The sequence below is a fragment of the Balaenoptera ricei genome, chromosome 9 (genome assembly GCF_028023285.1).
Source record: "Balaenoptera ricei isolate mBalRic1 chromosome 9, mBalRic1.hap2, whole genome shotgun sequence".
NCBI lineage: Eukaryota > Metazoa > Chordata > Mammalia > Artiodactyla > Balaenopteridae > Balaenoptera > Balaenoptera ricei.
Window position 1 is genome coordinate 113,912,230 of NC_082647.1, and position 24,751 is coordinate 113,936,980.

At 42.9% G+C, this 24,751-nt stretch overlaps 1 protein-coding gene across 1 annotated transcript in view; it reads right to left on the bottom strand.

The window, feature by feature from the left end:
• The window catches only part of ABCA13 (ATP binding cassette subfamily A member 13), a 326,117-nt gene that overhangs the window by 5,085 nt on the left and 296,281 nt on the right, over nt 1-24,751 (bottom strand). The window contains 1 exon segment of the mRNA XM_059932550.1: nt 17,406-17,498. Coding sequence (XP_059788533.1) covers nt 17,406-17,498 — 93 coding nt within the window.

Below are 24,751 nucleotides of genomic sequence, written 5' to 3' on the forward strand. Positions count from 1 at the left end.
TTCATAAGTCCAATTTGTTCATAAGTCCAACAAAGTTAGCCTAGGTACCCAACTAACACAATAGGTTATATAGTACTGTACTGTAATAGGTTTATAATACTTTTCACACAAATAACACATAAAAAACAAACACAAAAAATAAAGAAAACATTTTTAATCTACAGTACAGTACCTTGAAAAGTACAGTAGTACAGTACAACAGCTGGCTTTTCTTAGCAGTACCAGCTACATCACCACTGCTTTTACGCTTGCTTCCAGACACCCTGGGCTTGAAATAAAGATACTGTACTACTGTACTCTACACAGTCCTGTACAGTAAAGTACACAAAAGCACAACCACTTGTAGAGGATGCATGCACGTGACAATGTATGCCAAACACGTGAACTAACTTATGTGATTGGACATGCGAACGCACGTTCGCATCTTTGAAAGTTCACTACCTGAAGGTTGGTATGTAGGGGACTTACTGTATATTAGATTAGACTAGATTATGATTAGATTAGATCATATAATATAATATGATATCATATCATATCACATATTTATAATAATACTCTGAGCCCCAAAGAGGTCTGGGCTTCTCACCATGACTCAGTTTATCACTAGCAGAGACGGGACTACCTAGGCCTTCTGACTCAAAACCACTTCTCTCCAGGGCCAGGGCCTTTACTACTTCCACTTCAGTTAAGTCTGTTTCAGAAACTTTTCTAACCACTGCAGATGCAAATCTGAACGGTCCTGAGAAATATGCAGGGAAGACATTTACATAAAGAGAGCCTTTGACATCTAACAAATGAAAAGCAGCCTTTGGCAGCTGGCACCAGCATTCCTCCCAGGGAAGAAAGGGACTTTGGAAAGAGCCTCTGTGAGCTTCTGAGTTTAAAGGGAAGATCTCGGGGGGCAGGTGACACAGCCTCACAGTGAAGAGAAGGTTGATCCATGTTCACACACTTCTGCGGGTGAAGATTCCTCTCTACAGCCAGGGTGCCAGGTTCTTAAATGACCCCACCAGCCACAGATCCAGAATTCAGAGCACAGGTCAAAGCTGCCACGAGCAAAAGCCAGCAGAACTGTCTCAGAACTTGGAGGTCACGCAGCCTTCACCAAAAGATTGGACATCTTCCCTCTGAAGTCAAACTCCTGAGGCAACTATTACATAAAGAGAAGAGATAAACAACAAGGTCCTACTGTAGAGCACAGGGAACTCTAGTCAATATCCTGGGATAATCCATAATGGAAAAGAATATGAAAAGAAAGGATATATATACATGTATAACTGAGTCACTTTGCTGTACAGCAGAAACTAACACAACATGGTAAATCAACTAAACTCTAATAGAATTTAAAAAAATAAAGTCAAACTCTTGGGCTCAGCCCACCAGGCTCTCCACGACCTGATGCATGCCCTCGCCTTCAGCTTCTCATTCTGCTCACACCTGATCCCTTTTCTCCATTTATGCAACATGTTGATTTGGTGCTCCATGTGCAAGGTCCTATGCTGGCTGTGGAGGCCTTTGCCTGCAAAGGTTCCCTTGAGCTCTCGGGGTCAGAATGCCCTTCTCCTGTGCATCCCCATGTGTGGAGCATCCTCCTAGCTCATCAGCTGCTACAGCAAAGCTGCTCGAAGGCAAGGACCATCAGCTCTCCTGCCTGGCGTCCAGGTACTGTTTGATGAATCAGTGAGTGGATTAAATTTTTTGTTAGAATTTCTCTCCTAATTGAAAAGCAAAATGGTCTGAATATTTCTATAGGTTTTCTTTTCTTCAGGGGAGAATGGGACAGGACCATTTTTAAAGCATGAGGCAATAGTCAGGTCAGCAGGATGGTAAAGTAAGCACCCGCTCCTGCAGCACTAGACCCCTGTCACCTGCCCAACCAGCACCATGGACCATCTTGTTTTCAGGCTGCTGAGATTTCAGCTTAAGACCAGGACCTTCATCCAGCTTCCTGCATTTTTTTCACGATCTCTGAACATTTTTCTTCGTTTCAGAAATGCCTTAGAATCTAGATAGATAAAAGATACCTTTTAAGGCTGGTAATAGTACATGTGATTTTCTATATTTCTCAATCCTGACAAGTAGACATTTCTTTTTTTATTCTTTTCATTTTTAAAGAGAAACTTGAGATATAAATTTAACTGTTATCCATAAAGTTGAAATCCTGACACCATGATTTCTACTCTGAGTAACAGAAGATAACTTTCACTCAGAGTGTGGAGGGGCGAGCCAACAGAGGTCTTTGTTGTTGAAATAAATTATTTATGTGAGTTTCTGATCAATAAAAGCATAAAAAAAAGCTTCTAAATGTGTAATAATCCTCCTGCATAAAAGTAGGGGCCAATAGGAAACTACAAAAATTATTTCACTGAGCAGGCTGGTTCAGTTTAGTAGAAAACCACATAAGCCATCTGAAAACAAACAGAAAACAAATGTCCTATCATTGGGTGGGATTCCAGGCGCAGCCCCACTGAATCTCAGTAGGAAACACAGGCCCTAACCTGGAAATGTTACAGAGTGGCACGTTTTCCTAAAGCAAACACGATCAGAAGCCTGATCATGAAAGAGAATGGCATTTCTGTGGTTTACGTATCTGTCCATCCTGGGTGACGTCAGTACGAGAAGGGAAGAGTCTTTGGGAAAAGGAGACATTTTGAGCAGCTGGATGGATGTCCTGTCACATCAGACTTCAGAACACGGCAAACCCTGGGGGTCTGCCTGCTGACAGACTCAGCCGCCACACTGTGCTCACACCACCATCCCCGCAGAGGTGGTGGGGACTAAAGTAGTCATTCTCACCCTGATTTTTCTCTCTGAGCCTTTCAACGTAATTAAGCAAATGTCCCATGGAAAAAGGCCAGGGCAATTTTCTTCCCGGCTGGGTGAGTGCTGCCTGTAGAGACGGCCCAAGCACTCACAGGTGAGACCTCGGGAGGGAAACAGCATCATTAAGATGGGGAACCTCAGAGCCTGCACCCCGCTCAGCTGCCCCGTCAGCAGCGATCACAGCTTTGTAAAGCCCTTCCGGGCAGGGCGAGGGCTCGGCTCCAGGCCCACAAGCAAATGCACTTGATTCTGACTGGCTGCAGTCTGGAGGTGTGGAGGGGACATAGAAGGGATGATCCTCTCAGAAGATGCAATTAAAGCTCTTCTGAATTTCGTTTCCCAAATAATCTCTGTGGACTCCAGTCAGATCCCATGTAATACAGGCTTTAAAACAATAATGGAATAATGAGGAAAATGAATAATTTTCTTAGCAGAGAGGAATTAAGAGGCAGTGTCCCTCCCCTTGTTGAGAAAATGCTTCAAGAAGCCAGACCCAGGGCGAAAGTCTCTGGGGCCTCAAAGTGGCTGAAACATTCCTGCTGGACAGCAGGGTGGGTACATACTGGCCACCAGAGGAGTCTGGCCAGCAAGCAACAGAGGGTGCAGGACAGGACCAGACAGACAGGAAGCTCTGTGCTGTGCTGTGCACGCCTCCCCCTCAGCTCCACGTTCAACAACATCAGGAAGAAGACTAAGTTCACAGAACACTGGAGCCTGATGTGTTTGGGGGGCAAATAATGAGAGGGGCACACAGCTGAGCTGATGTGTTCCCAGGCCCAGCAGCAAGCACACAGGGTGGGGAGCCCATAGGTGCACAGAGACATTGGGGCATGTGACAAGGTGATGATGCACCAGGAACTCACAGAGCCCCTCGGATAGGGGACTCTGAACCCTCACTGCCATGAAATCAGGCAGATATTCCCATTTCCCGTTGTCAAGGAAGACCCTAATGATATATGGGTTGTGAAAATACATCATCAAGACAGTAAATATTTTCTCAGTATTACCCTGGATTCCTCCAAACATGAATTAAAAACTAGATGATCTATATCAAAGAAAATGTTAATTGGGATCATAAATTCTTCTAAAAAATAGAAGAGGAAGAACACTTCCCAACTGATTTTATGAGGCCAGTATTACCAGGACACCAAACCAGGTAAAAGTATCAAAAGAGAAAAACAAAAACAAACTAGAGACCAATATCTGTTATGAACATGGACACAAAAATGTTCAACAAAATACTAACAAACTGAACATAAAAAACAATCATATACCATGACCAAGTGTGATTTATTCTAGGAATGCAAGTTTGGTTTAACATCTGAAAATCAGCTAATGTAATACAATATGATCATCTCAATAGATGCAGAGAAAACATTTGGCAAAATCCAACACTTTTTTATGATTACAAACACTCAACAACATAAGAATAAAAGGGAAGTTTCTACCTAGAGAAATTTTGTAAGAAAAATAAATAAAAGGCATCCATTTTGAAAAGGAAGGAGTAAAATTACATTTATAAATGGCATGGGCATATATATAGAAACACCTAAGGAATCCAGTAAATACTGCAGGAACTCATAAATGTGTCCAGCAAGGTTGCAAGATACAAGAGCAATGCATAAATATGAACTGTATTTCTACACACTTGCAATGAACACTCAGAAAATGAATTTTTTTTAATTCCATTTATAATAGCATCAAAATAAATAAAACACCTAAGATTAAATTTAACAAAGGAAATGCAGAATTTATATTTTATAACTAGAAAACATTGTTAAAAGAAATTAAAGAAGATTTAAATAAGCAGAAAAGCACACCACGTTCATGACTCAGAGGACTTAACATTGTTAAGACAGCAATACTCCTCAAATTGGTCTAAAGATTCAACATAATCTCTGTGAGAATCCATGTTGAATTCTCTGTGGAAATTACAAGCTGATTCTAAAATTTATATAGAATCACAGTGGACCTAGGCTAGCTAAAACAATCTTACAAAAGAGGAAAAAGCTCAAGGACTAACAATAATTTCAAAACTTACTTGAAAGCAACAATGATCAAGACAGAGTGGTAACATCAGGATAGATACATGGGTCAATGAAACAGAATTCAGTCCAGAAATAAGCCTGTGGGCCTGTGGCCAACTGATTTCTGACAAGGTGGCATGGACCATTCAATGGAAGAATCATCTTTTCATCAAATAGTTCTGAGAGAGCTGGATGCACATGCAATGCCCACAGTTGATACCAAAGCTTATGCAAAATGGATCAAATATCTAAACGTAAGTGTTAAAATGATAAAACTCTTAGAATCATGCATAGTGGAAAGTCTTCATTGTCTCTGATTTCACAATGGATTCTCAGATACGACACAAAAAACATGAAAAACAAAAGAAACAATAGATAATTTGGGTAGTTTCAAAATTAAAAACATCTGTGCTTCTAAGGATGTTATCAAAGTGAAAAGGCAAACCATGTATCAAGAGACAATATCTGCAAATCATCTATCTGAAAAGGGACTTGTACCCAGAGTATGCAACTCTTTCAAATCCATAATAAAAAGACAACCTAGTTTCTTTTAAATGGGCAAAAGATATGAATAGACATTTCTCCACAGAAGACATTCAAATGGGCAACAAGCACATGGATATATGTTCAACATCATTAGTCATCAGGAAAATGCAACTCAAAATCACAGCGAGATACTACTTAACATTCATTGGGATGGCTGGAATGAAAATTCAGATAATTAAATGGCAAGGATGTAAAGAAAATGGAACCTTCATTCATTGTTGACAGGAATGTAAAATGGTGCAGCCAATTTGGAAAACAGTCTGACAGTTCCTTCAATGATTAAGCACAGAGTTACTATATGACCCAGCAATTTCACTCCAAGGTATATGCCCAAAGAAATAAAAAGATATGTCCATACGAAAACTCATACCTGATTGTTTATAGCAACAGAACGCATAATAGCCAAAAGGTGGAAACAATCCAATTGACAATCCATTGCCCATTGACAATGGATAAACAAAGTGTTGTATATTATTTGGCCATAAAAAGAAATGAAGTACTGATAACACGGATGAACTTTAAAGTATTATGGTAAGTGAAAGCCACCAGTCAGAAAAGACCACACACTATGTAATTCCATTAATATGTCAATAATAGACAGAAAATAGACTAGTGAGGGCTTAGAACTGGAATTAATAGAAGGGGGATAGCTAAAGGGATAGGGTTTCTTTTTGAGATGATGAAAATGTTCTAAAATTGGCTGTGGAGACGGTTACACATAATTGTGAATACACTGAAAAGTACTGAATTATACACTTTAAATGGGGGAGTTACAGGACATGTGAAGTATATCTCAATTCATCTGTTAAAAAGCAAAGAAAGAGGATGGCCACTGTTTAAAAAAAAAATTAGTGACAAATGTTTGGGATAGTAGTAGTTTGTAAACATGGCCCCAACTCTCTGCATCCTCCCATGCCCACACCCTTCACCACATAACTTTGCTGTGTTCTTGCCCTAAGAGATGGGACTACTTTTCTACTCTTTTTCTTTAGCCACATAACTTGGTTTGGCAGGTGTGATGTGACCTCAGGCTTGAATCGTACTTGTGCAGTTTGGCCATTCCGTTCTCGTAGCCCCACTGCTCAGAGGCTGATCCCAGGAGAAGGATGAGAGACAGTTGGGACAGAGCCAGCCAACCTGCAGCTTCAGGAGGACGAATGATAATCGTATAATCCACTGCATCTTATAAACTTCATTTTGCTGCTCTACGTAACAAAATCTAACTCAGGGAAAAGTTTATTTTTTTAACGGCTTTGATAAAAGAGAACCCAAAATCAAATTTGTAAAATGCTTCTCAACTATGAAACCATGAAATGTTGCGGGTTCATGCATTTTTCTCTGAGTGCACACACACACCTAAATTTTAAGCTAACTGAACCCAGAGTAAATAAACTTCCCAAATTCCAATCTTGAATTATTTGAAAGCTGAAATATAGTTCTGACCTAAGAGAAATCCATTTCCTTGGCTAGGCTGGGTCTTCTTGTGCTGAGACCACGTTTGGAATCAGAATTCACCATCCAGTAGTGCACACTGAGCTTTGGAGGCATGTTTTCTCTGTCTTCATTGCACATTATTTCTTGGCAGGTCAGGGTGCATCAGTGCTGAGTCTGGCTACCCTGCAGGGAAGTGACAGGAAAATACTGCCAAGGCTGTGGCAGCAATTAGGCCTGAATCACGCACCTGATGGTTCCTGTTAATGGGGGCACTGAGTAAGACAGAGCCTGTTTCTAAAAGCAGCCAACGGAGGATGAATAATGCAGAAGCTTCTGAGAGAAAGCAGGTTTCACCCCGTCCAGAGATCAGTGGGATCGGAATGGAAGTCTTTATCAAAGGGGTTGATTGTTGTTATTAGTAGTTGTTCATTAAGCTGAACAGACCCTAAATTCTCCACAGCCTCCTCTGATTCCTCTTTCAAAGTCTAGTTATAGAACCTGGAAGAAGATAGCATTTAGTAAAGGCCCCCCATGCACTATGGACTTTGCATTCATTCACTCATTTATTTATTTGTTCAACAAATACCCTGAGCACATGTCATGTACCGGGCACTGTCCCAAATGTCAGACATACAGTAATAAACAGAAACAAAGGTCTACCCTCAGGAGATTTATATTCCATTGGGAAGAAGTTGAAAATAATCAGGTAAACACACCGATGTTGCTTTTCACATGTCAGAGTACGTCTGTTTAGATTCACAGATGAGTGACAGAAAACCCAAAGCAGCAGGATATGAGCAAGCCTATAGTCTGAGGTCAGCCAGTGCAGAGGGGTAAGGCCTTCCTTTGGCCCTTTCTGTCCCATTGCTCTGCTCACATGTCTCCATTGCTGAGGTTGCTTCATCTCTAACCATCACATCTGCATTCAGGTCAGAAGGAAGGAAGGAAGGAAGGGGCAGAAAAAGTGTATGTCCTTTCCTACAAAGTCATATCCTTGAAGTTTCTGGCACCTCTCCTATTATCTCTGTGCCCACACGTAGCGGTTGGTCGTGAGAGCTGGAAAATGCATTCTTATTTCCAGGTGGCTGTGATGCCAGCTAACCTCCAGGGGCTCTTCTGCTGTTATGGGAGGGTGGACTAGATACTGGAGACCCCTCTGGAGCGGTGACTGTTGAGAGAACTGAGGGAATAAACCACGCATTCATCTCGGGAAAAGAGGACATCACGGCATCAGGTGGGAACACTACTGGTGTATCCATCTACTTCTTTCCACAGCATTACAAAATATGTATGATTGTCCCCATTAAGGGAAAAAACCAGCTTTCAGAAATGTGAAAGAACTTTTTCAAGGTCCTAGAGGTGGTGTTACAAGTTTGACTCTACATCTCAGCTGTCTCATCCAAGGGGTCGGTCGTGTTTCAGGAAGAGGGGAGCCTGTTTTCTCAGTAGATGCAGCAGAAGAAGGGTCCACACCCCTGCCGCGGCGCTCTGTCGATCCATCAGTTTGGGGTCAGGTGAGTGGGGATGACAGCCGTAGTGTGAAAGGGATAAGGAACTCAGGAGTCGAGAATTGAGTTTGAAAACTGCTTCTTTCAATTGTAACTCTCTGTTCTGAGCCAACAGCCTAACTTCTTTAGGTCTGAGTTTCTTTACGGTGAAGTGGGTAAACTCATAGCTATCACGTTGTAAGGATTAAATGAGATAATGCACAAAAAGCACCTGACAAATGGCCTGAGTTTGGCAACGTTTCAATAGATGTAAGAGCACGGATGAGGGCCCCGACCTGTCACATCCGCGTTCACAAACAGTGACGCAAAGGTGTGAAGAGCCCGGCTACTCTCATCCTCTGTCTCCTGAGAGTCAGCCGTCACCACCAGCTTTAGTCTTCTTTCCCTGGCTCCTGCCGGGACGAAGGACACAGGGCAGAACACAGAACAGTTTCTTCCTTGTGAGACCCCCAGGCAGCTCCCGGGGCTCACAAAGACATGCCCCCGCTCACCCCGCTCTCAGCAGTCCCGGCGCCCCGATTTTTCCCCGACAGCTCCATCTTCCATCTCCCAGACCCGAGGGTTAGTGACCACGATGGCTCCTCCCTCCTTGACTCCCCGGACCAGTCGGCTGTAAAGCTCTATTATATTTTTCTGCAAAGCCCCCCACCAATGCTTTCTTCCCCACACGCCCTGTCCCCAGCCGACTCCAGTCCATCTAAATTAACCTCCAACTAAAGAACAAGAATCGCCTTTTAATTGACATTCCTGCTCCTGTTTCTTGTTCCTTCCCTTTGTTCCCTAACTTTTCACCCCAGCATTTAAGTCTTCCTTGGTTTAACCCCAAAGGCTGTCCTCAGGTGGATGCCCTGCTATTCACCCTGGGCCTGTGTAACAGTCCAGCTCTTGTCAAACATGATTTGTGCTGTTTATCTCCAGGTCTCTCCCAGCACCAGAAATGCATGCATAGTTGAGTCACCTCCCATGAATACACTTGGTTGAAATGCCTCCTCTTCCATGAAGCCACCCCAGCAATCCATCACCTAAAACACTGGGCTAGTGTTGTCTCCTCCTAACCCCTACTGCGTGCAGCACTTACAGGCTCTCATGTAATTTTTGATTTGTTCTTTAGGTTTCATGCCTTATTCATCTCTCCAGCTCAACACCCTGTGACTACACAGACACCCAAAAACATTTGATGACTTAACCTGAATTGCATCACACAGCGTTTTGTTCACCAAATCACCACAGAGTGTTGTGTTTATGTTTCTGTGTATGCGTGTCCATCTGACACCAGACTTACTGACTCAGGGGACCACACCTGCGTTGGGCTCCTGAGACAGGCCCTCAGCTAATGTGCGTGAATGAACAGGAATCACGATGTGAGTCTGAATCCAGGAAAAAAATCTCTCATCACTTCCGTTCCCCATCTTCACTGTGGGTGAGAAGCAGTCTGTTTGTTCTTGAGGGAAAATATGAGAAAATGACAGTATGGTGCCCCCTTTGGTAAAATGACAGCTCTGGATGACGTCACTCATGAGCTGAATGTCCAAGACCAGAGGGACCCACCCAAAACGCCCAGCAGGAGAAGAGCACGCAGATCAGAAAACCTTAAGGCAATGCTGACCATGTTCATGCAACGCAGTGTCGTGAAGGCAAACGTGATGACAAATTCCACGGGTCAGCCAGGTGACCACCTGCTGAGGAGAGCTACCTCCTTTCTCAGGAGTAAAAGAAATACACTTGATAAAGAAACAAATTGCTCCCTCAAAAATAGGGACAAAGGAATTGAAGAATGATGAATAAATAAATATTTTGTGAGACCTCCCCCACGAGGCATCTCTCAGCTTAGGAACATGTTAAGTGAGTGTGTGTCAGAATCTTAGTGACAATGAGAACACACAGAAACACCACCAAGAGGAAAATCAACAAGAGAGAGCAATTGGCCCAGATGTGGTTGTAGACCGGGCAGGGTCTGCATCCATACACATCTGCACAGCCCCAGGATGAGCCCCAGTGGGAAGCAGGCTGGGTGTGAGGTGACCGTCCTGGGGGCTCAGGAGTCAGATGGGCCACAGGTGAGTCCCGGCCCCACGATGGCTCACTCCCTTTATTGTTACATGGGGATGATCATGAGGATACACATTGCAGAACAAAGCGGAGCCAGAGTGCTTGGGTTCAAATCCAACCTTTCCACTTACTAACCAGTGACCCTGGGAATGACACTCAACATTTCCAGTCTTATTTTCTTTGCCTGTAAAAAGGGGTCATAACGATGGCTACTGGGTTGGCGGTCATGAGGAATAAGCTACCTGATACGTGTAGAACACTCAGGACTAGCGTCTGGAACGCACTATATAGGTGTCATCTCATGCTAGATAATCTACACACAGTACTTACTCCAGGAGGGAAGAGAACATGTAACCAATGGCCACCAGATAAAGGGTGAGACCTGGGACTCATAAGAGAAGGGTTGTTCCATAGGCTGTGGAAGTGAGAATGGAAAACAGGAGTGACTCCTGGGAAGGGGCCTGATCACCGAGGAGAGGGGGTCTGGGACTGCAGGTTATGGTTGTGCTCTACAAATTTCAGAAAAGGCAACTTCCTTAGCTGGGGCAAAAGGGGGAGGGACGCGTTCCCAAATTTCTTGAGCCTGAAGGGTGTCACCAAGGGGCACTGGCACCTCTCCTGCTCCGACTGGAAATGGGGAAAGGAAAGCCACAGGCGGTGTCCAGACTGCAGGGCCACTGAGCACAGGCAGTGGAGGCCAGGGCAGGGGAGGCTTAGGGGAGGGCAGGTCCTCCAACAGGAAGGAAGACGTCATCATGGGGGGACCCGGCTGAGTGCGGAGAAGGACAGAGTGAGAAGGACGGAGTGAGAACGCAGCTGAGGAGGGTCTGAGAGGAGCTCGCAGTGGCAAGAGGCCTGCGGTGGAACAGGGCAGGGACCACATCGCACATCACAAGGTTGAAGCAGACTCCGGAGGGCTCAGGGTGGGGGGAGATAGGGGGCGTGGAGGGGGAGAAAATGCCACTCTCTCCAGAGAGACCGCGCCTCGGAAATTCCCTACTCTAGACCCTGTCTGTCCTTCTGGCCAACCAGTTCTCACTTTCAGACAAATCGAGATGGGATGCCATCTGAAGCTGGGATGAGCAGGATGCAGCCCCGAGCCAGAGCCAGAAAAAGTCCCTTAGTAACTCCCAGGAACTGAAATCTAGCATTGGCTTCTTTCCTGAAATGATAAAGTATGACTCCATGATTATCAAACTTGAACTTGGTTGGTTCTTTGTTTATGAACACAAAGAACATTTAAAACTACATTAGAATGCCAACTCTATGGTTAAACACAATGTTTAATTATTTACAGCTGTCACTTAAGACACCTTAAGAAGTTAAAGACAGTCTTGAACTTGAGAAAGAAAAATAGGATGGCCAATTAGGAAAGGAGTGAATTTAGCCCTCCTGGGGGATCAAAGCCTAAACACTTCAGGACCGTGTGCATCCTCTTTGGAATAGTTCTCCTGGGTTCCCCAGGCCGAGGGGTCCAGGACCAGCTGCCGCTGCCCCCAGGCTCCATCCCTGAGACAGTAAGGATGCCGAGCACAGAGCCTCCCTGAGGTGGACAAAGGACAGAGGCTGTGCTCTCCAGGAGCATAGGGTCTAATTGGAACCAGGCAGGATTGGCACAGACAGACCTCCTGGCAGCGAGGATGCAGTTACCTGCCAAAGAAGAGAACAGGTTGTCGCTGTGAGGAGAAAACAAGGAAGGGAAGTGCCGAGCCTTGGAGAGGCCATGGGGTCCCACCCCACAAGGAAGGCGGACGGTGCTGGCAGCTTGGTGGGGATGCAGTCACGGCTGGGAGGTGTCTGAGAGAGGCTGCAGGTGCGGGACAACAAGGCAAGGGAGCGGTATTCAGAGGATGTGGGGGGCATCGCGGTGACCCCAACCTGTCAGCTTCCCAGTGCCCTCCATGCCCTCGGGCTCCTGGGTGTCATTTCTCACATCTGAGCTGGGACCAGACTGAGTTTGGAAGGAGAGGAAGATGCTTTTCTCACTCGGACCCTGAAACTTCTGCAAACTGAGGTCACCCAGGGCCCGGGGGATTGGCTTGTGGGATGAAGTGCCCCGTGTGCGGAGCTGGCCCCTCTTCAGGCCGGTTCCCGGCTCCTCCCTCTCACTGTGCCTCCCCTGCCAGCCCGGAGAGCCGAGCGAGAATTCAGCGCCCTTCTAACCAGATTTACCTGTACTTTTAACCTGTACTCAGAGACTTCCCTGCACCCTCCAACCAAACATCCCCGCCGCCAGATGCCACGGTTGGTACCTCTCCTGCGATGCATACCTATTAGGCCTGTGACACCACAGGTGCTGTGAGCCTCGCTCCCTGGCTGACGGGCACCCAATGGGAGAGACTCCATAGGACCAACTGGTCCCTCCTCGCTGGGCTCACGCGTGGCCCATCCTCTCGGGACCTCTGACGAACTCTTCAGTCCAATCATCTCCTGATAGGGTGGCCTTACACACCTCACATTTTCTACAAATGCAGTTAATGGAGCCCGGAGGCAGGGGGCGGTCTGGGTGGGCAGCAGGATGCGGGGCTGTGATGCTCAGAAAGGAGTAGGGGAAGGGGCTCGCATCCTTTGGAGGAATGTTCTCTTATGGGGGAGGATGAGTGGGTTGCCCTTCGGGCCCAGGAAAGGAATTCAAACGAGCAAAGGTGGAAGGAAAAGAATCAGGGCACCGAGAGTGGAGAGTGGATGAAAAGCACCCAAGAAGAGGGAGTGCAGCCCGGGATGGCCTGGACCTGGTCTCGCTGGCAGGCTGGGGGCGATATGGCGGCTCTGAGGTCTGGGATGCACCTCTCTCCCCTGCACCATCTCCGGGGCTGTGTCATCCCAGCGGATGGGGCAGGGAGGGCAGGGCCTGTGCTCTCCTTCTGTGTCTCTTTTTCCATCTGTTTACCTCTCCTACACCCCACCCACATGCTCTTCCTCCCTTTCTACTTCTGCAGCTCTTGGTTTTCCCCATCCCTGCATCCCTTTCCCCTCCCCGCCCACCTGGAAGATGGATTCTGTGCCCAGTTGAAATGGAGCAGAACCCTATGGTCCTTGCCCACCATGTCCTCCACCTGCCTTTTGTCTGGGGGAAAACTTTAGCCAAAGAGTAAGTTTAATCAGAGAAGTGAGAAAATGCAGAAACCAAGGAAAACAGTCCAACAAGACTAAACAATAATAGTTTAGTCATTAGACAAAGTCAAGGACCTTTAGTCCCTCCTCAAGGGCTACAGATAATATTCTGAGCCATGTCCTGTGAGCTGTCTCGTAGATACTGAAACCCCCAGCAGATGGAAGAAGTGAACTCCATGATGACCAGACTGTAGCCATGACATAAGCTGCCACAATTCCGAGAACTGGCCTCAAAGAAATGGGAACAAACCAACCCTGGAACTGAAGATTAACTGTACTTAAAACAATCAAGATGACACTGGTCAGACCACCGATGACCAATTTCAAGGTGACTGTCAGAGCTGACTGTGCTGTTTCTGCACATAGCCCCCTTCCTCTGTCTATAAAAGCTCTTGCCCACTGGTTGTCACTGGGGGGGAGTCAGCCTTTGGACAGGAGCCCGCCCTCCCCCTCCCCAGGATGCTGACCTCTGAAATAAAGCAAACCTTCCTTTCCACCAGCCTTGCCTCTTTGTTGGCTTTTGAGCGGCAAGCAGCCAGACCCCACTTTGGGTTACACAGTGAGCTGTTATTCCAGCGGGGCCCCTGGCTGCCATCAACATTTCATTTGCTGGGATTTCCCTGAGGGTTTCTAGTGGCTGATGATGGGTCCAGACCAGCACTGGGATTTGGAAGCTGAACAGGGGCTAAACCTTCACTACCTCCTGGCTCCCCTCTCCTCTGCCTCTCTCCGTGGGCTCTTCTGCACCTGCCCTCGTGGTTGGGGGGTTCCCAAGGACCCAGCCCTGCATCACTCCTCTATGGGGTTTCTGCAGCTCCTTGCATCGCCCCTCTATGGGGTTTCTGCAGCTCCCTGCATCACCCCTCTACAGGGTTTCTGCAGTTCCCGCCGTCAGCTCCCACTTAAGACCATGTCTCCTGACCCAGACGGGACCCAGCCCAGCCACCTCCATGTCTCCACAGGGAAACCCCTAACTCAGGTCTGAACCCAACCTCAGGTCCATCTCTGAAACATTGCTTCATCCTGAGTTCTCTCCTCAGAGCCCCTGCACCCCCGCTCTCTCTTCTTCATTCTCTCCTCACTCTTTTCACGTTCCCTCCGTCCCCAAATCACGGGATCACCCTGGACTCTCCTCCTCAGCTGCTGCCTTTGCTGACACGCTCAGCATCACACTGTCTGGACTCAGGGCTCAGGAATATTCATTTCCACGGCTTCATCCTGGCTTTCATCGCCTCTCACAAAACCCATCACAGAAGCTCTCTCTGACCCCTTTACATCCTGACTCTCCCTGGGGACACAGCGGGACGGGTCACTTGGCTAAAACTGCCTGTGGTAGTAACAGTAGCAGGCACCCCAGCATGACCGGAGCAGGGCCCTCTTCTAAGTTCTCTCACACGTGTGTGGTCCTCACGACAACCATCTCACAGCTGGGGAGATTGAGACCCAGACACCATGTGATGGGCTCCATCCAGGGGCAGCCAGACCAGGCCTTCATCTACCAGTGGTCCCGCTGCAGGAACCCAGCAGGGCCTCCACGAAATGGTCCAAATCGAACTTCTGGACCCATCACCCAAGGTCACAGCAGACACCGGGCAAGAAACCTCCTTCTGACCCAGTAACAAGCCTGCCCACGTAGTCAGGGCAACAAGGCTGGAAGCCAGGAAGCTGGCCCCCTGTCTGCTTCAACGCCCTCAGGGCAAGCGAGCACAGGCACTGCGGGCCTCAGGGATGTTCAGGGATGCTGGCAGAAGGGCAGGGACCAGGTGGAGGGAGGAGCCTCCTGCAGCCCCCCACGCCCCAGGGATGGAAGTGGGCACCACGTTGATGACCCCCAGGTTTAAGAGTCCAGCATTCCATAAAAATGATCAATCCTGTGTTCTCCATCTCAATATTATGGAAATACATGTAGTCAGTTTGTCATAGGAAAATACCAACTTTACAAACTATTTTTAAATCTATTGAGTTCAAGGTTCCAGTGACTAACCCACAAGCCATCTGTTAACAGAATTCTATGGTATACACTGCTATGTTCAAAATGGATAACCAGCAGGGACCTACTGTAGAGCACAGGGAGCTCTGCTCAATGTTATGTAACAACCTCGATGGGAAAAGAATTTGAAAAGGAATGGATACATGTATATGTATAACTGAAAAAAAAAATGTATCCTGGGGGAAAAAAGAATTCTACAGTTCATATTTACTAACGCTCCATCCTCACCCATATTACACATGATCAGACCTAAAACTCAGAGGCAGGCAAGAGCAATGAGCACACAGACCAGAGCAGCAAGAAGATACGCCTCCCCACAGCCTCCCCTCCCCCTGCCCCTTCCAGAGACGTCAGTAAACCTCTTGAAAGGCAAGTAGCTAAACTCAGACATACATCACCCGACAAGCAGGCAAGGGCTATAAAACTTTATGTGAGCATTCATAAAGGCGAGGGAGCGTGAAATATTATTTTTCTTTCGATGACCCTTATTAAAGGTGAGCAGAGCACATGTTGAGAACAGTTTCCAGCAGGTTTATCTGATGAGGGATTGACATGAAGTGACAGTGAGCGTGACCAGCCAGCAGGGCCTGGCTCTCAGCTGCTGGGAAACTGTCGTCCACTCCCCAACGCGGCACCTCCATCCAAACATTCATGGTATTTTCTCCATAAAATAAAAATATTTCAACCTAATATATATGTGAATTTAACAAATCTCTACTTGGGAATTCTTACTTTAAAAACATTGAATAAGTGAAAATGAAAAGAGATGTATCGACATATATGAATAAATTACTCTATATCAAAAGGAACAGATTAAACAACAAATTTAAAAGAAATTAGAGGCATACCTTGGAGATACTGCAGGTTCCATTCCAGACCACCACAATACAGCGAATATCGCAATTAAGGGAGTGACACAATATTTTTGGTTTCCTGGTGCATATTAAGTTATGTTTATACTATACTGTCTTCTAATAAGTGTGCGACAGCATTATGTCTAAAAATGTACATAGCTTAATTTAAAACAATACTTTGTTGCTAAAAAATGCAAACTGTCATCTGAGCCTTCAGTGAGTCGTAATCTTTTTACTGGTGGAGGGTTTGAAATATTGCAAGAATTACCAAAATGTGACATAGAGACAGAATATGAGCAAATGCTATTAGAAAAATGGTGCCAACAGACTTGCTCAATGCAGGGTGGCCACAAACCTTCAACTTGTAAAAAATGCAGTATCTGCAAAGTGCAATAAAAGCAAAGCACAATAATACACGGTATGCCTTGTAAACTCCGAAAATAGCTTAGGCAACACTGAATTAAAAAAAAAAGTTACACGGGGACACAAAAACACTCATACAACTTGATAACAAAATCATTATGATTCCAAAAAGTAAATGGAAAAAAAAGACAACCAGGAAGAAATCTAAGTGATTAAAGCATGCAAAGTCTCTAGTCTATTAGTTGAACTAAGAAGCAAGCACAGGGACCATCTTTCACCCTCTTGAATCAATGGGGGCCTTTCTCCAGGTGCAGCACTGGTTGCTAACCCCACTCTGGGTGAGGAATATGTCAGTACAATCTTTCTATGTGGTATTTTGTATCAATGAGGATATTTTTGGTCCTTGTTTCACCTTGACTGTGCAATGTTATTTCCAACTTTCCCAGTGTCACCGTGATGAGAGCATGTGTCCTCATGGGCAGAAGACAGTAAGACCTTGGTGGGGTGGTGGGGGAAGCTGGGCTCTGTGGAGCCAATGGTGGGCACCCCTGGTGATGGTGTTTCACACACAAACATGCCCCTGCCTTCTCATGCTCCATCTCCCCTTCTGTGCCCCTGAGGTGCCTGGGCCTCCAGTTATAACCGCATCCAACTACTAATTCACAGGAAACATTTAAGTGAAAAGATGGCAACGCACCTGTTTTTGATGTTCTGTGGGGACCCCAGGCACCGGAAGCTGCCATGGACCATGATGGCAAGTCTCATGCACACGGCCCCACACTCCTCCATGCTGGGGAGACAAGACCCAGGGGTGAGTCATGGCCCCAGGTGCAGGGCTTGAATCAACAGTGAGATGAGCAAGGAGACAGATACACTGTTATTGAAAAGCAGCTAATTTCCCATAGAGGGGCCTCACGAAACCCAAAGAAGTACTTTGGAAATGGATAAGACTTTATTTAGGTGGCCAACTACACAACTAACAAAATATTAGTAGCCTTTCCATATACTAGGAAGGCCAGTTGCAAAATATGTAGGAGAGAACCTTTAAGCAATAATACAAAAGAGCAAAATAGATCAGAATGACCTTCATAAAAAATGTGAAAGTCTTATGGAAAGAAAGATTTACTAATGGACCTAAGTGAAATCTTGAATCAATGGAAAGATGTGTCAGAAAAAGGGAAAAGAATGAACATGTTTTAAATGGGAAATTATTATAGTATAAAAATTATTGTAATATAAATAATATTAACTTGTAAGTTTAAAATATAAGTATAAATATAAAATAAATTTTGTATACAATATTAAAAAAATCATATTTTAATACAGTATGTAATACATAATAAATAATAAATAATACAGTATGTAATACATAATAAATAATACATAACATTGTAATTTGTAACTATAATTTAGCTTGTAATATAATTTATTATTATGTTGATATAAAGTATGCTATCAAGACTTATAATTTACAATTGTATTATTATAAGTATGTAAAAGTATAATACAAATTATAAGAAGGATTTAGTATAATATTGATCAAAATTTTAAGCTTATCACTCCCCATAAGAAAAATTAAGAGGCAGAAAAAGGTCAAACAAGGAGAGAAGTGAAAGAAGACTCACCCAGAAAATATTAATATTTTCTTAAATAATTAAAGTGAGACAGTATGCTAAGGAATTACAAGACAGGTCACGGGAACAAGATAAGACAGTGCAGATGAGACATTAGTATTTTAAATACATAGGTGACCAGAGGATGGAAACATTCTAAGCATAAGAGCAATGAAAGAAACTGCAAAGGAAAAGTTTGATGTACTTGACAATGCAAAACTACAAGCTTCTAATAAGTGTGTCAAAATACAGCAAACTAACATTAAAAAAAAACTGCAACAAACACAATGGGTAACATTTGATGTACTTATTATAAAGAACTCATATATATTAGTGTAAAAATAAAAATTCAATAGAGGAAAAGGGGTAAATAACATATAGAGACTTTTCCCCCCCAAAAATGTTCATAGGTAATAAACATACCAATAAATTGCAAATTTAAGCAGCAAATAAGTGATCTTAAAACTATTTTCTAGCCAGGCAGGCATTTGTCATGTGTGCCTGTGTGTGTTGCAGAGAAAAATGTTTTTCCCCCATCTCCAGTGTGAATAAGAACAAAGAATTCTCAGATCCAAAAAATACCCCAAAAGCTAGATATTCTCTCAATTAAAGAGGCCATTTCATATCCTACTGTTGGGAATGAAATATGGACATACCTTTCTGAAAATCAATTTGGCAATAATTCCTCTCCTAGGAAATTACCTTAGGAAACACAGAAAATATAAATGCATATAACAACTTACTTAGAATATGAAAAAATCTAGAAACAGCTTGCAAAGTAGAATAATATAATACTCATACAAATGAGGGTGCATCTGTGTGTGTGTGAGCCATTAAAATGAGGGTTTCTAGAGTCAATTAATTGTATGTGGAAAAGGTAATGATATAGGAATGGTAAAATGACAATGCATTATAGGAAAATTGCACATATATGTTAAAAAACTGGGAAGACAACATGGGAAAGGAAATAGTCAATCAGGTCCAGGAAGCACAGAGAGTCCCAAACGGGATAAACCCATGGAGAGCTACACCAAGACACATATTAATCAAACTAACAAAAATTAAACACGAAGAAAAAAATATTAAAAGCAGCAAGGGAAAAGCAACAAATAACATAAAAGGGAATCTCCATAAGATAAACAGCTGAGCTTTCAGCAGAAGCTCTATATGCCAGAAGGGAGTGGAAAGATAGATTTAAAGGGTTGAAAGGGAAAAACCTACAACAAAGATTACTCTACCAAGCAAGGATCTCATTCAGATTCGAAATAGAAATCAAAAGCTTTACAGATAAGCAAAAGTTAAGAGAATTCAATACCACCATGCCAGCTTTACAACAAATGCTGAAGGAAATTCTCTAGGCATGAAACACAAGAGAAGGAAAAGACTTACAAAAATAACCCAAAACAATTAAGAAAATGGTAATAGGAACATACATATTAATAATTACCTTAAATATAAAAGGATTAAATGCCCCAACCAAAAGACACTAACTGGCTGAATGGATACAAAAACAAGACCCGTATATATGCTGTCTACAAGAGACCCACTTCACACCTAGGGCCGCATACAGACTGAAAGTGAGAGGATGGAAAAAGATACTCCATGCAAATGGAAATCAAAAGAGAGCTGGAAAAACAATACTCCTATCAGACAAAATAGACTTTAAAATAAAGACTATTACAAGACGCAATGAAGGACACTACATAATGATCAAGGGATCAACCCAAGAAGATATATAACAATTGTAAATATTTATGGACCCAACATAAGGGCACCTCAATACATAAGGCAAATGCTAACAGTCATAAAAGGGGAAATCGACAGTAACAAAATGATAGTGGAGGACTTTAGCACCCCACTTACACGAATGGACAGATCATCCAAACAGAAAATAAATAACATCCATACCAAAAGACTACCCTTTCTTCTCAAGTGCACACAGAACATTTTCCAGGATAGATCACATCTTGGGTCACAAATCAAGTCTCGGTAAGTTTAAGAAAATTGAAATTGTATCAAGCATCTTTTCCGACCACAACACTATGAGACTAGATATCAATTACAGGGAAAAAAAAACTGCAAAAAATACAAACACATGGAGGCTAAACAATACACTACAAATAATTAAGAGATCACTGAAGAAATAAAAGAGGAAATCAAAAAATATCTAGAAACAAATTACAATGAAAACACGAAGATCCAAAACCTATGGGATGCAGCAAAAGCAGTTTTAAGAGGGAAGTTTATAGCAATAAAATCCTACCTCAAGAAACATCTCAAATAAACAACCTAACCTTACACCTAAAGCAATTAGAGAAAGAAGAACAAAAAGAAACCCAAAGTTAGCAGAAGGAAAGTAATCATAAAGATCAGATCAGAAAAAATGAAAAAGAAATGAAGGAAATGATACAAAGATCTATAAAACTAAAAGCTGGTTCTTTGAGAAGATAAACAAAATTGAGAAACCATTAGCCAGACTCATCAAGAAAAAAAGGGAGAAGACTCAACTCAACAGAATTAGAAATGAAAAAGGAGAAGTAACACTGACAGCACAGAAATGCAAAGGATCATGAGCAACTAAAAGCAACTATATGCCAAAAAAATGGACAACGTGGGAGAAATGGACAAATTCTTAGAAAAGTACAACCTTCCATAACTGAACCAGGAAGAAATAGAAAATAGGAACAGACCAATCACAAGCACTGAAATTGAAACTGTGATTAAAAATCTTCCAACAAGCAAAAGCCCAGGGCCAGATGGCTTCTCAAGTGAATTTTATCAAACATTTAGAGAAGAGTTAACACCTATCCTTCTCAAACTCTTCCAAAATATAGCAGAGGGAGGAACACTCCCAAGCTCATTCTACGAGGCCACCATCACCCTGATACCAAAACCAGACAAAGATGTCACAAAAAAAGAAAATTACAGACCAATATTATTGATGAACATAGATGCAAAAATCCTCAACAAAATACTAGCAAACAGAATCCAACAGCACATTAAAAGGATCATGCACCAAGATCAAGTGGGGTTTATCTCAGGAATGCAAGGATTCTTCATTATACAATCAATGTGATACACCATATTAACAAACTGAAGGATAAAAACCATATGGTAATCTCAATTGATGCAGAAAAAGCTTTTGACAAAATTCAATACCTATTTATGATAAAAACTCTCCAGAAAGTGGGCACAGAGAGGACCTACCTCAACATAATATGTTTATATGACAAACCCACAGCCAACATCATTCTCAGTGATGAAAAACTGTAAGGATTTCTTCTAAGATCAGGAACAAGACAAGGGTGCCCACTCTCACCACTATTATTCAACATAGTATTAGAAGTTGTAGCAATGGCAAACATAGAAGAAAAAGAGATAAAAGGAATCCAAATTGGAAAAGGAGAAGTAAAACTGTCACTGTTTGCAGATGACATGATACTATACATAGAAAATCCTAAAGATGTCACCAGAAAACTACTAGAGGTAATCAATGAATTTGGTAAAGTAGCAGGATACAAAATTAATGCACAGTGTATAGGAATCTCTTGCAGTCCTATACACTAACAACCAAAAATCAGAAAGAGAAATTAAGGAAACACTCCCATTTACTACTGCAACAGAAAGAATAAAATATCTAGGAATAAACCTACTTAAGGGGCAAAAGACCTGTGTGCAGAAAACTATGACACTGATGAAAGAAATTAAAGATGATACAAACAGATGGAGAGATATACCATGTTCTTGGATTGGAAGAATCAACCTTGTGAAAATGACTATACTACCCAAAGCAATCTACAGATTCAATGCCATCCCTGTCAAACTACCACTGGCATTTTTCACAGAACTAGAACAAAGAGTTTCACAATTTGTATGGAAACACTAAAGATCCCGAATAGCAAAAGCAATCTTGAGAAAGAAAAAAGGAGCTACAGGAATCAGGCTACCAGACTTCAGACTATACTACAAAGCTACAGTAATCAAGACAGTATGGTACTGGTACAAAAACAGAAATATAGATCAATGGAACAGGAGAGAAAGCCCAGAGATAAACCCATGCACATATTGTCACCTTATCTTCGATAAAGGAGGCAAGAATATACAATGGTGAAAAGATAGCCTCTTCAATAAGTTATGCTGGGAAAAATGGACAGCTACCTGCAAAGGAATGAAATTAGAACACTTCCTAACACCATACACAAAAATAAACTCAAAATGGATTAAAGACCTAACTGTAAGGCCGGACACTATAAAACTCTAAGAGGAAAACGTAGGCAGAACACTCTATGACATAAATCACAGCAAGATCCTTTTTGACCCAGCTCCTAAAGTAATGGAAATAAAATAAAAAATAAACAAATGAGACCTAATGAAACTTAAAAGCTTTTGCACAACAAAGGAAACCATAAACAAGACGAAAAGACAATGGGAGAAAATATTTGCAAATGAAGCAACTGACAAAGGATTCATCTCCAACATATACAAGCAGCTCATGCAGCTCAATATCAAAAATCCAAACAACCCAATCCAAAAATGGGCAGAAGACCTAAATAGACATTTGTCCAAAAAAGATATACAGATTGCCAACAAACATATGGAAAGATGCTCAACATCACTAATCATTAGAGAAATGCAAATCAAAACCACAATGAGGTATCACTTCACACCGGTCAGAATAGCCAACATTAAAAAATCTACAAACAATAAATGTCAGAGAGGGTGTGGAGAAAAGGGAACCCTCGGCACTACTGGTGGGAATGTAAATTGATACGGCCACTATGGAGAACAGTATGGAGGTTCCTTAAGAAATTAAAAATAGAACTACCATATGACCCAACAATCCCCCTCCTGGGCATATACCCTGAGAAAACCATAATTCAAAAAGATACATGTACCACAATGTTCATTGCAGCACTATTTACAATAGACAGGACATGGGAGTAATATAAATGTCCATTGACAGATGAATGGATAAAGATGTGGCATGTATATACAATGGAATATTGCTCAGCCATAAACATGAACCAAATTGAGTCATTTGTAATGAGGTGGATGGACCTAGATTCTGTCATACAGAGTGAAGTAAGTCAGAAAGAGAAAACAAATACCACAAATACTGTATGCTAACGCATATATATGGAATCTAAAAAAAAAAAAAAAATGGTACTGATGAACCTAGTGGCAGGGCAGGAATAAAGACACCAATGTAGAGAATGGACTTGAGGACACGGGGGGCGGGGGGGAAGGGTCAGCTGGGACTAGGTAAGAGAGTGACATGGACATATATTTTACATATAGTTTACATTTACTACCAAATGTAAAATGGATAGCTAATGGGAAGCAGCCACATAGCACAGGGAGGTCAGCTTGATGCTTTGTGACGACCTAGAGGGGTGGGATAGGGAAGGTGGGAGGGAGATGCAAGAGGGAGGGGATATGGGGATATATGTATACATATAGCTGATTCACTTTGTTGTACAGCAGAAACTAACACAACATTGTAAAGCAATTATACTCCAATAAAGACATAAAAAAATAAAAAAAATTAAAAATTAAAATATGCAAAAAAAATACTGGGAAGAAAAACAAAAAAAGTATGACTATAAATATCTGAAAAGTGAAATTAATGGTGGAATTCCTTCCTTCTTTTACCGTGCTGTACTATACAAATTCTACAGAAAGTATGGTAGTTTTCCTATTGGGGAATGGACATACAACAATCTGCTCATTGGGTCAGTGTATGTTCAGATCAAGATCATACTGGTCAGACTTCCGTGCAGCCAGAGGTGGACACACAACCCATCAGGTCACTGTGAAGGACAATTTCTGGGTCATAATGAAGTAAGGCAAGGCACTTGCCCTGGGTTTTGGATCTTTCCACTTTCCATGAGCTGGGATAGGGACACAGCTAAGGAGTCAACTCAACCATGAAACTGATGAGTAAGTGCCACGGTGGAAAGAACCTGAGTCTTTGGACGATCTTGGGCTCTGACACAGCCCAGCAGCGTGAACTGTGAACGCAGGAGAGAAAAGCGTGTCTGGTCTCAGCCACTGTCACTTGGGGTCTTTGTTATGAAATCTTAGGGCTATAAACATCCCAAATGTGCTTTATATATTTTTCTGTGCACACGTATCTTTCTCTATGTTTCTTCAATTAATTTCAATTTAAAATAAACTTACTATTTTTATTAATGCATAGTAGGTCTCTAATTAAAGTGGGAGAATATGTAGTCACTTCTATATTACCTCGCTAAACACGGATCCCAAATCACAACTGATATTAATTAAGGCCGCAGAGTAATGACTCGGAATTTCCAATTGAATGAGTATCAGCTATCAAACAGCTATGCTCCAAACACGTGGGATTCTACTGAGTCTCAGCCTAGAGGCAGAGATTTGAGATTCTGATGATCTTCAGCATCAAGAGGAA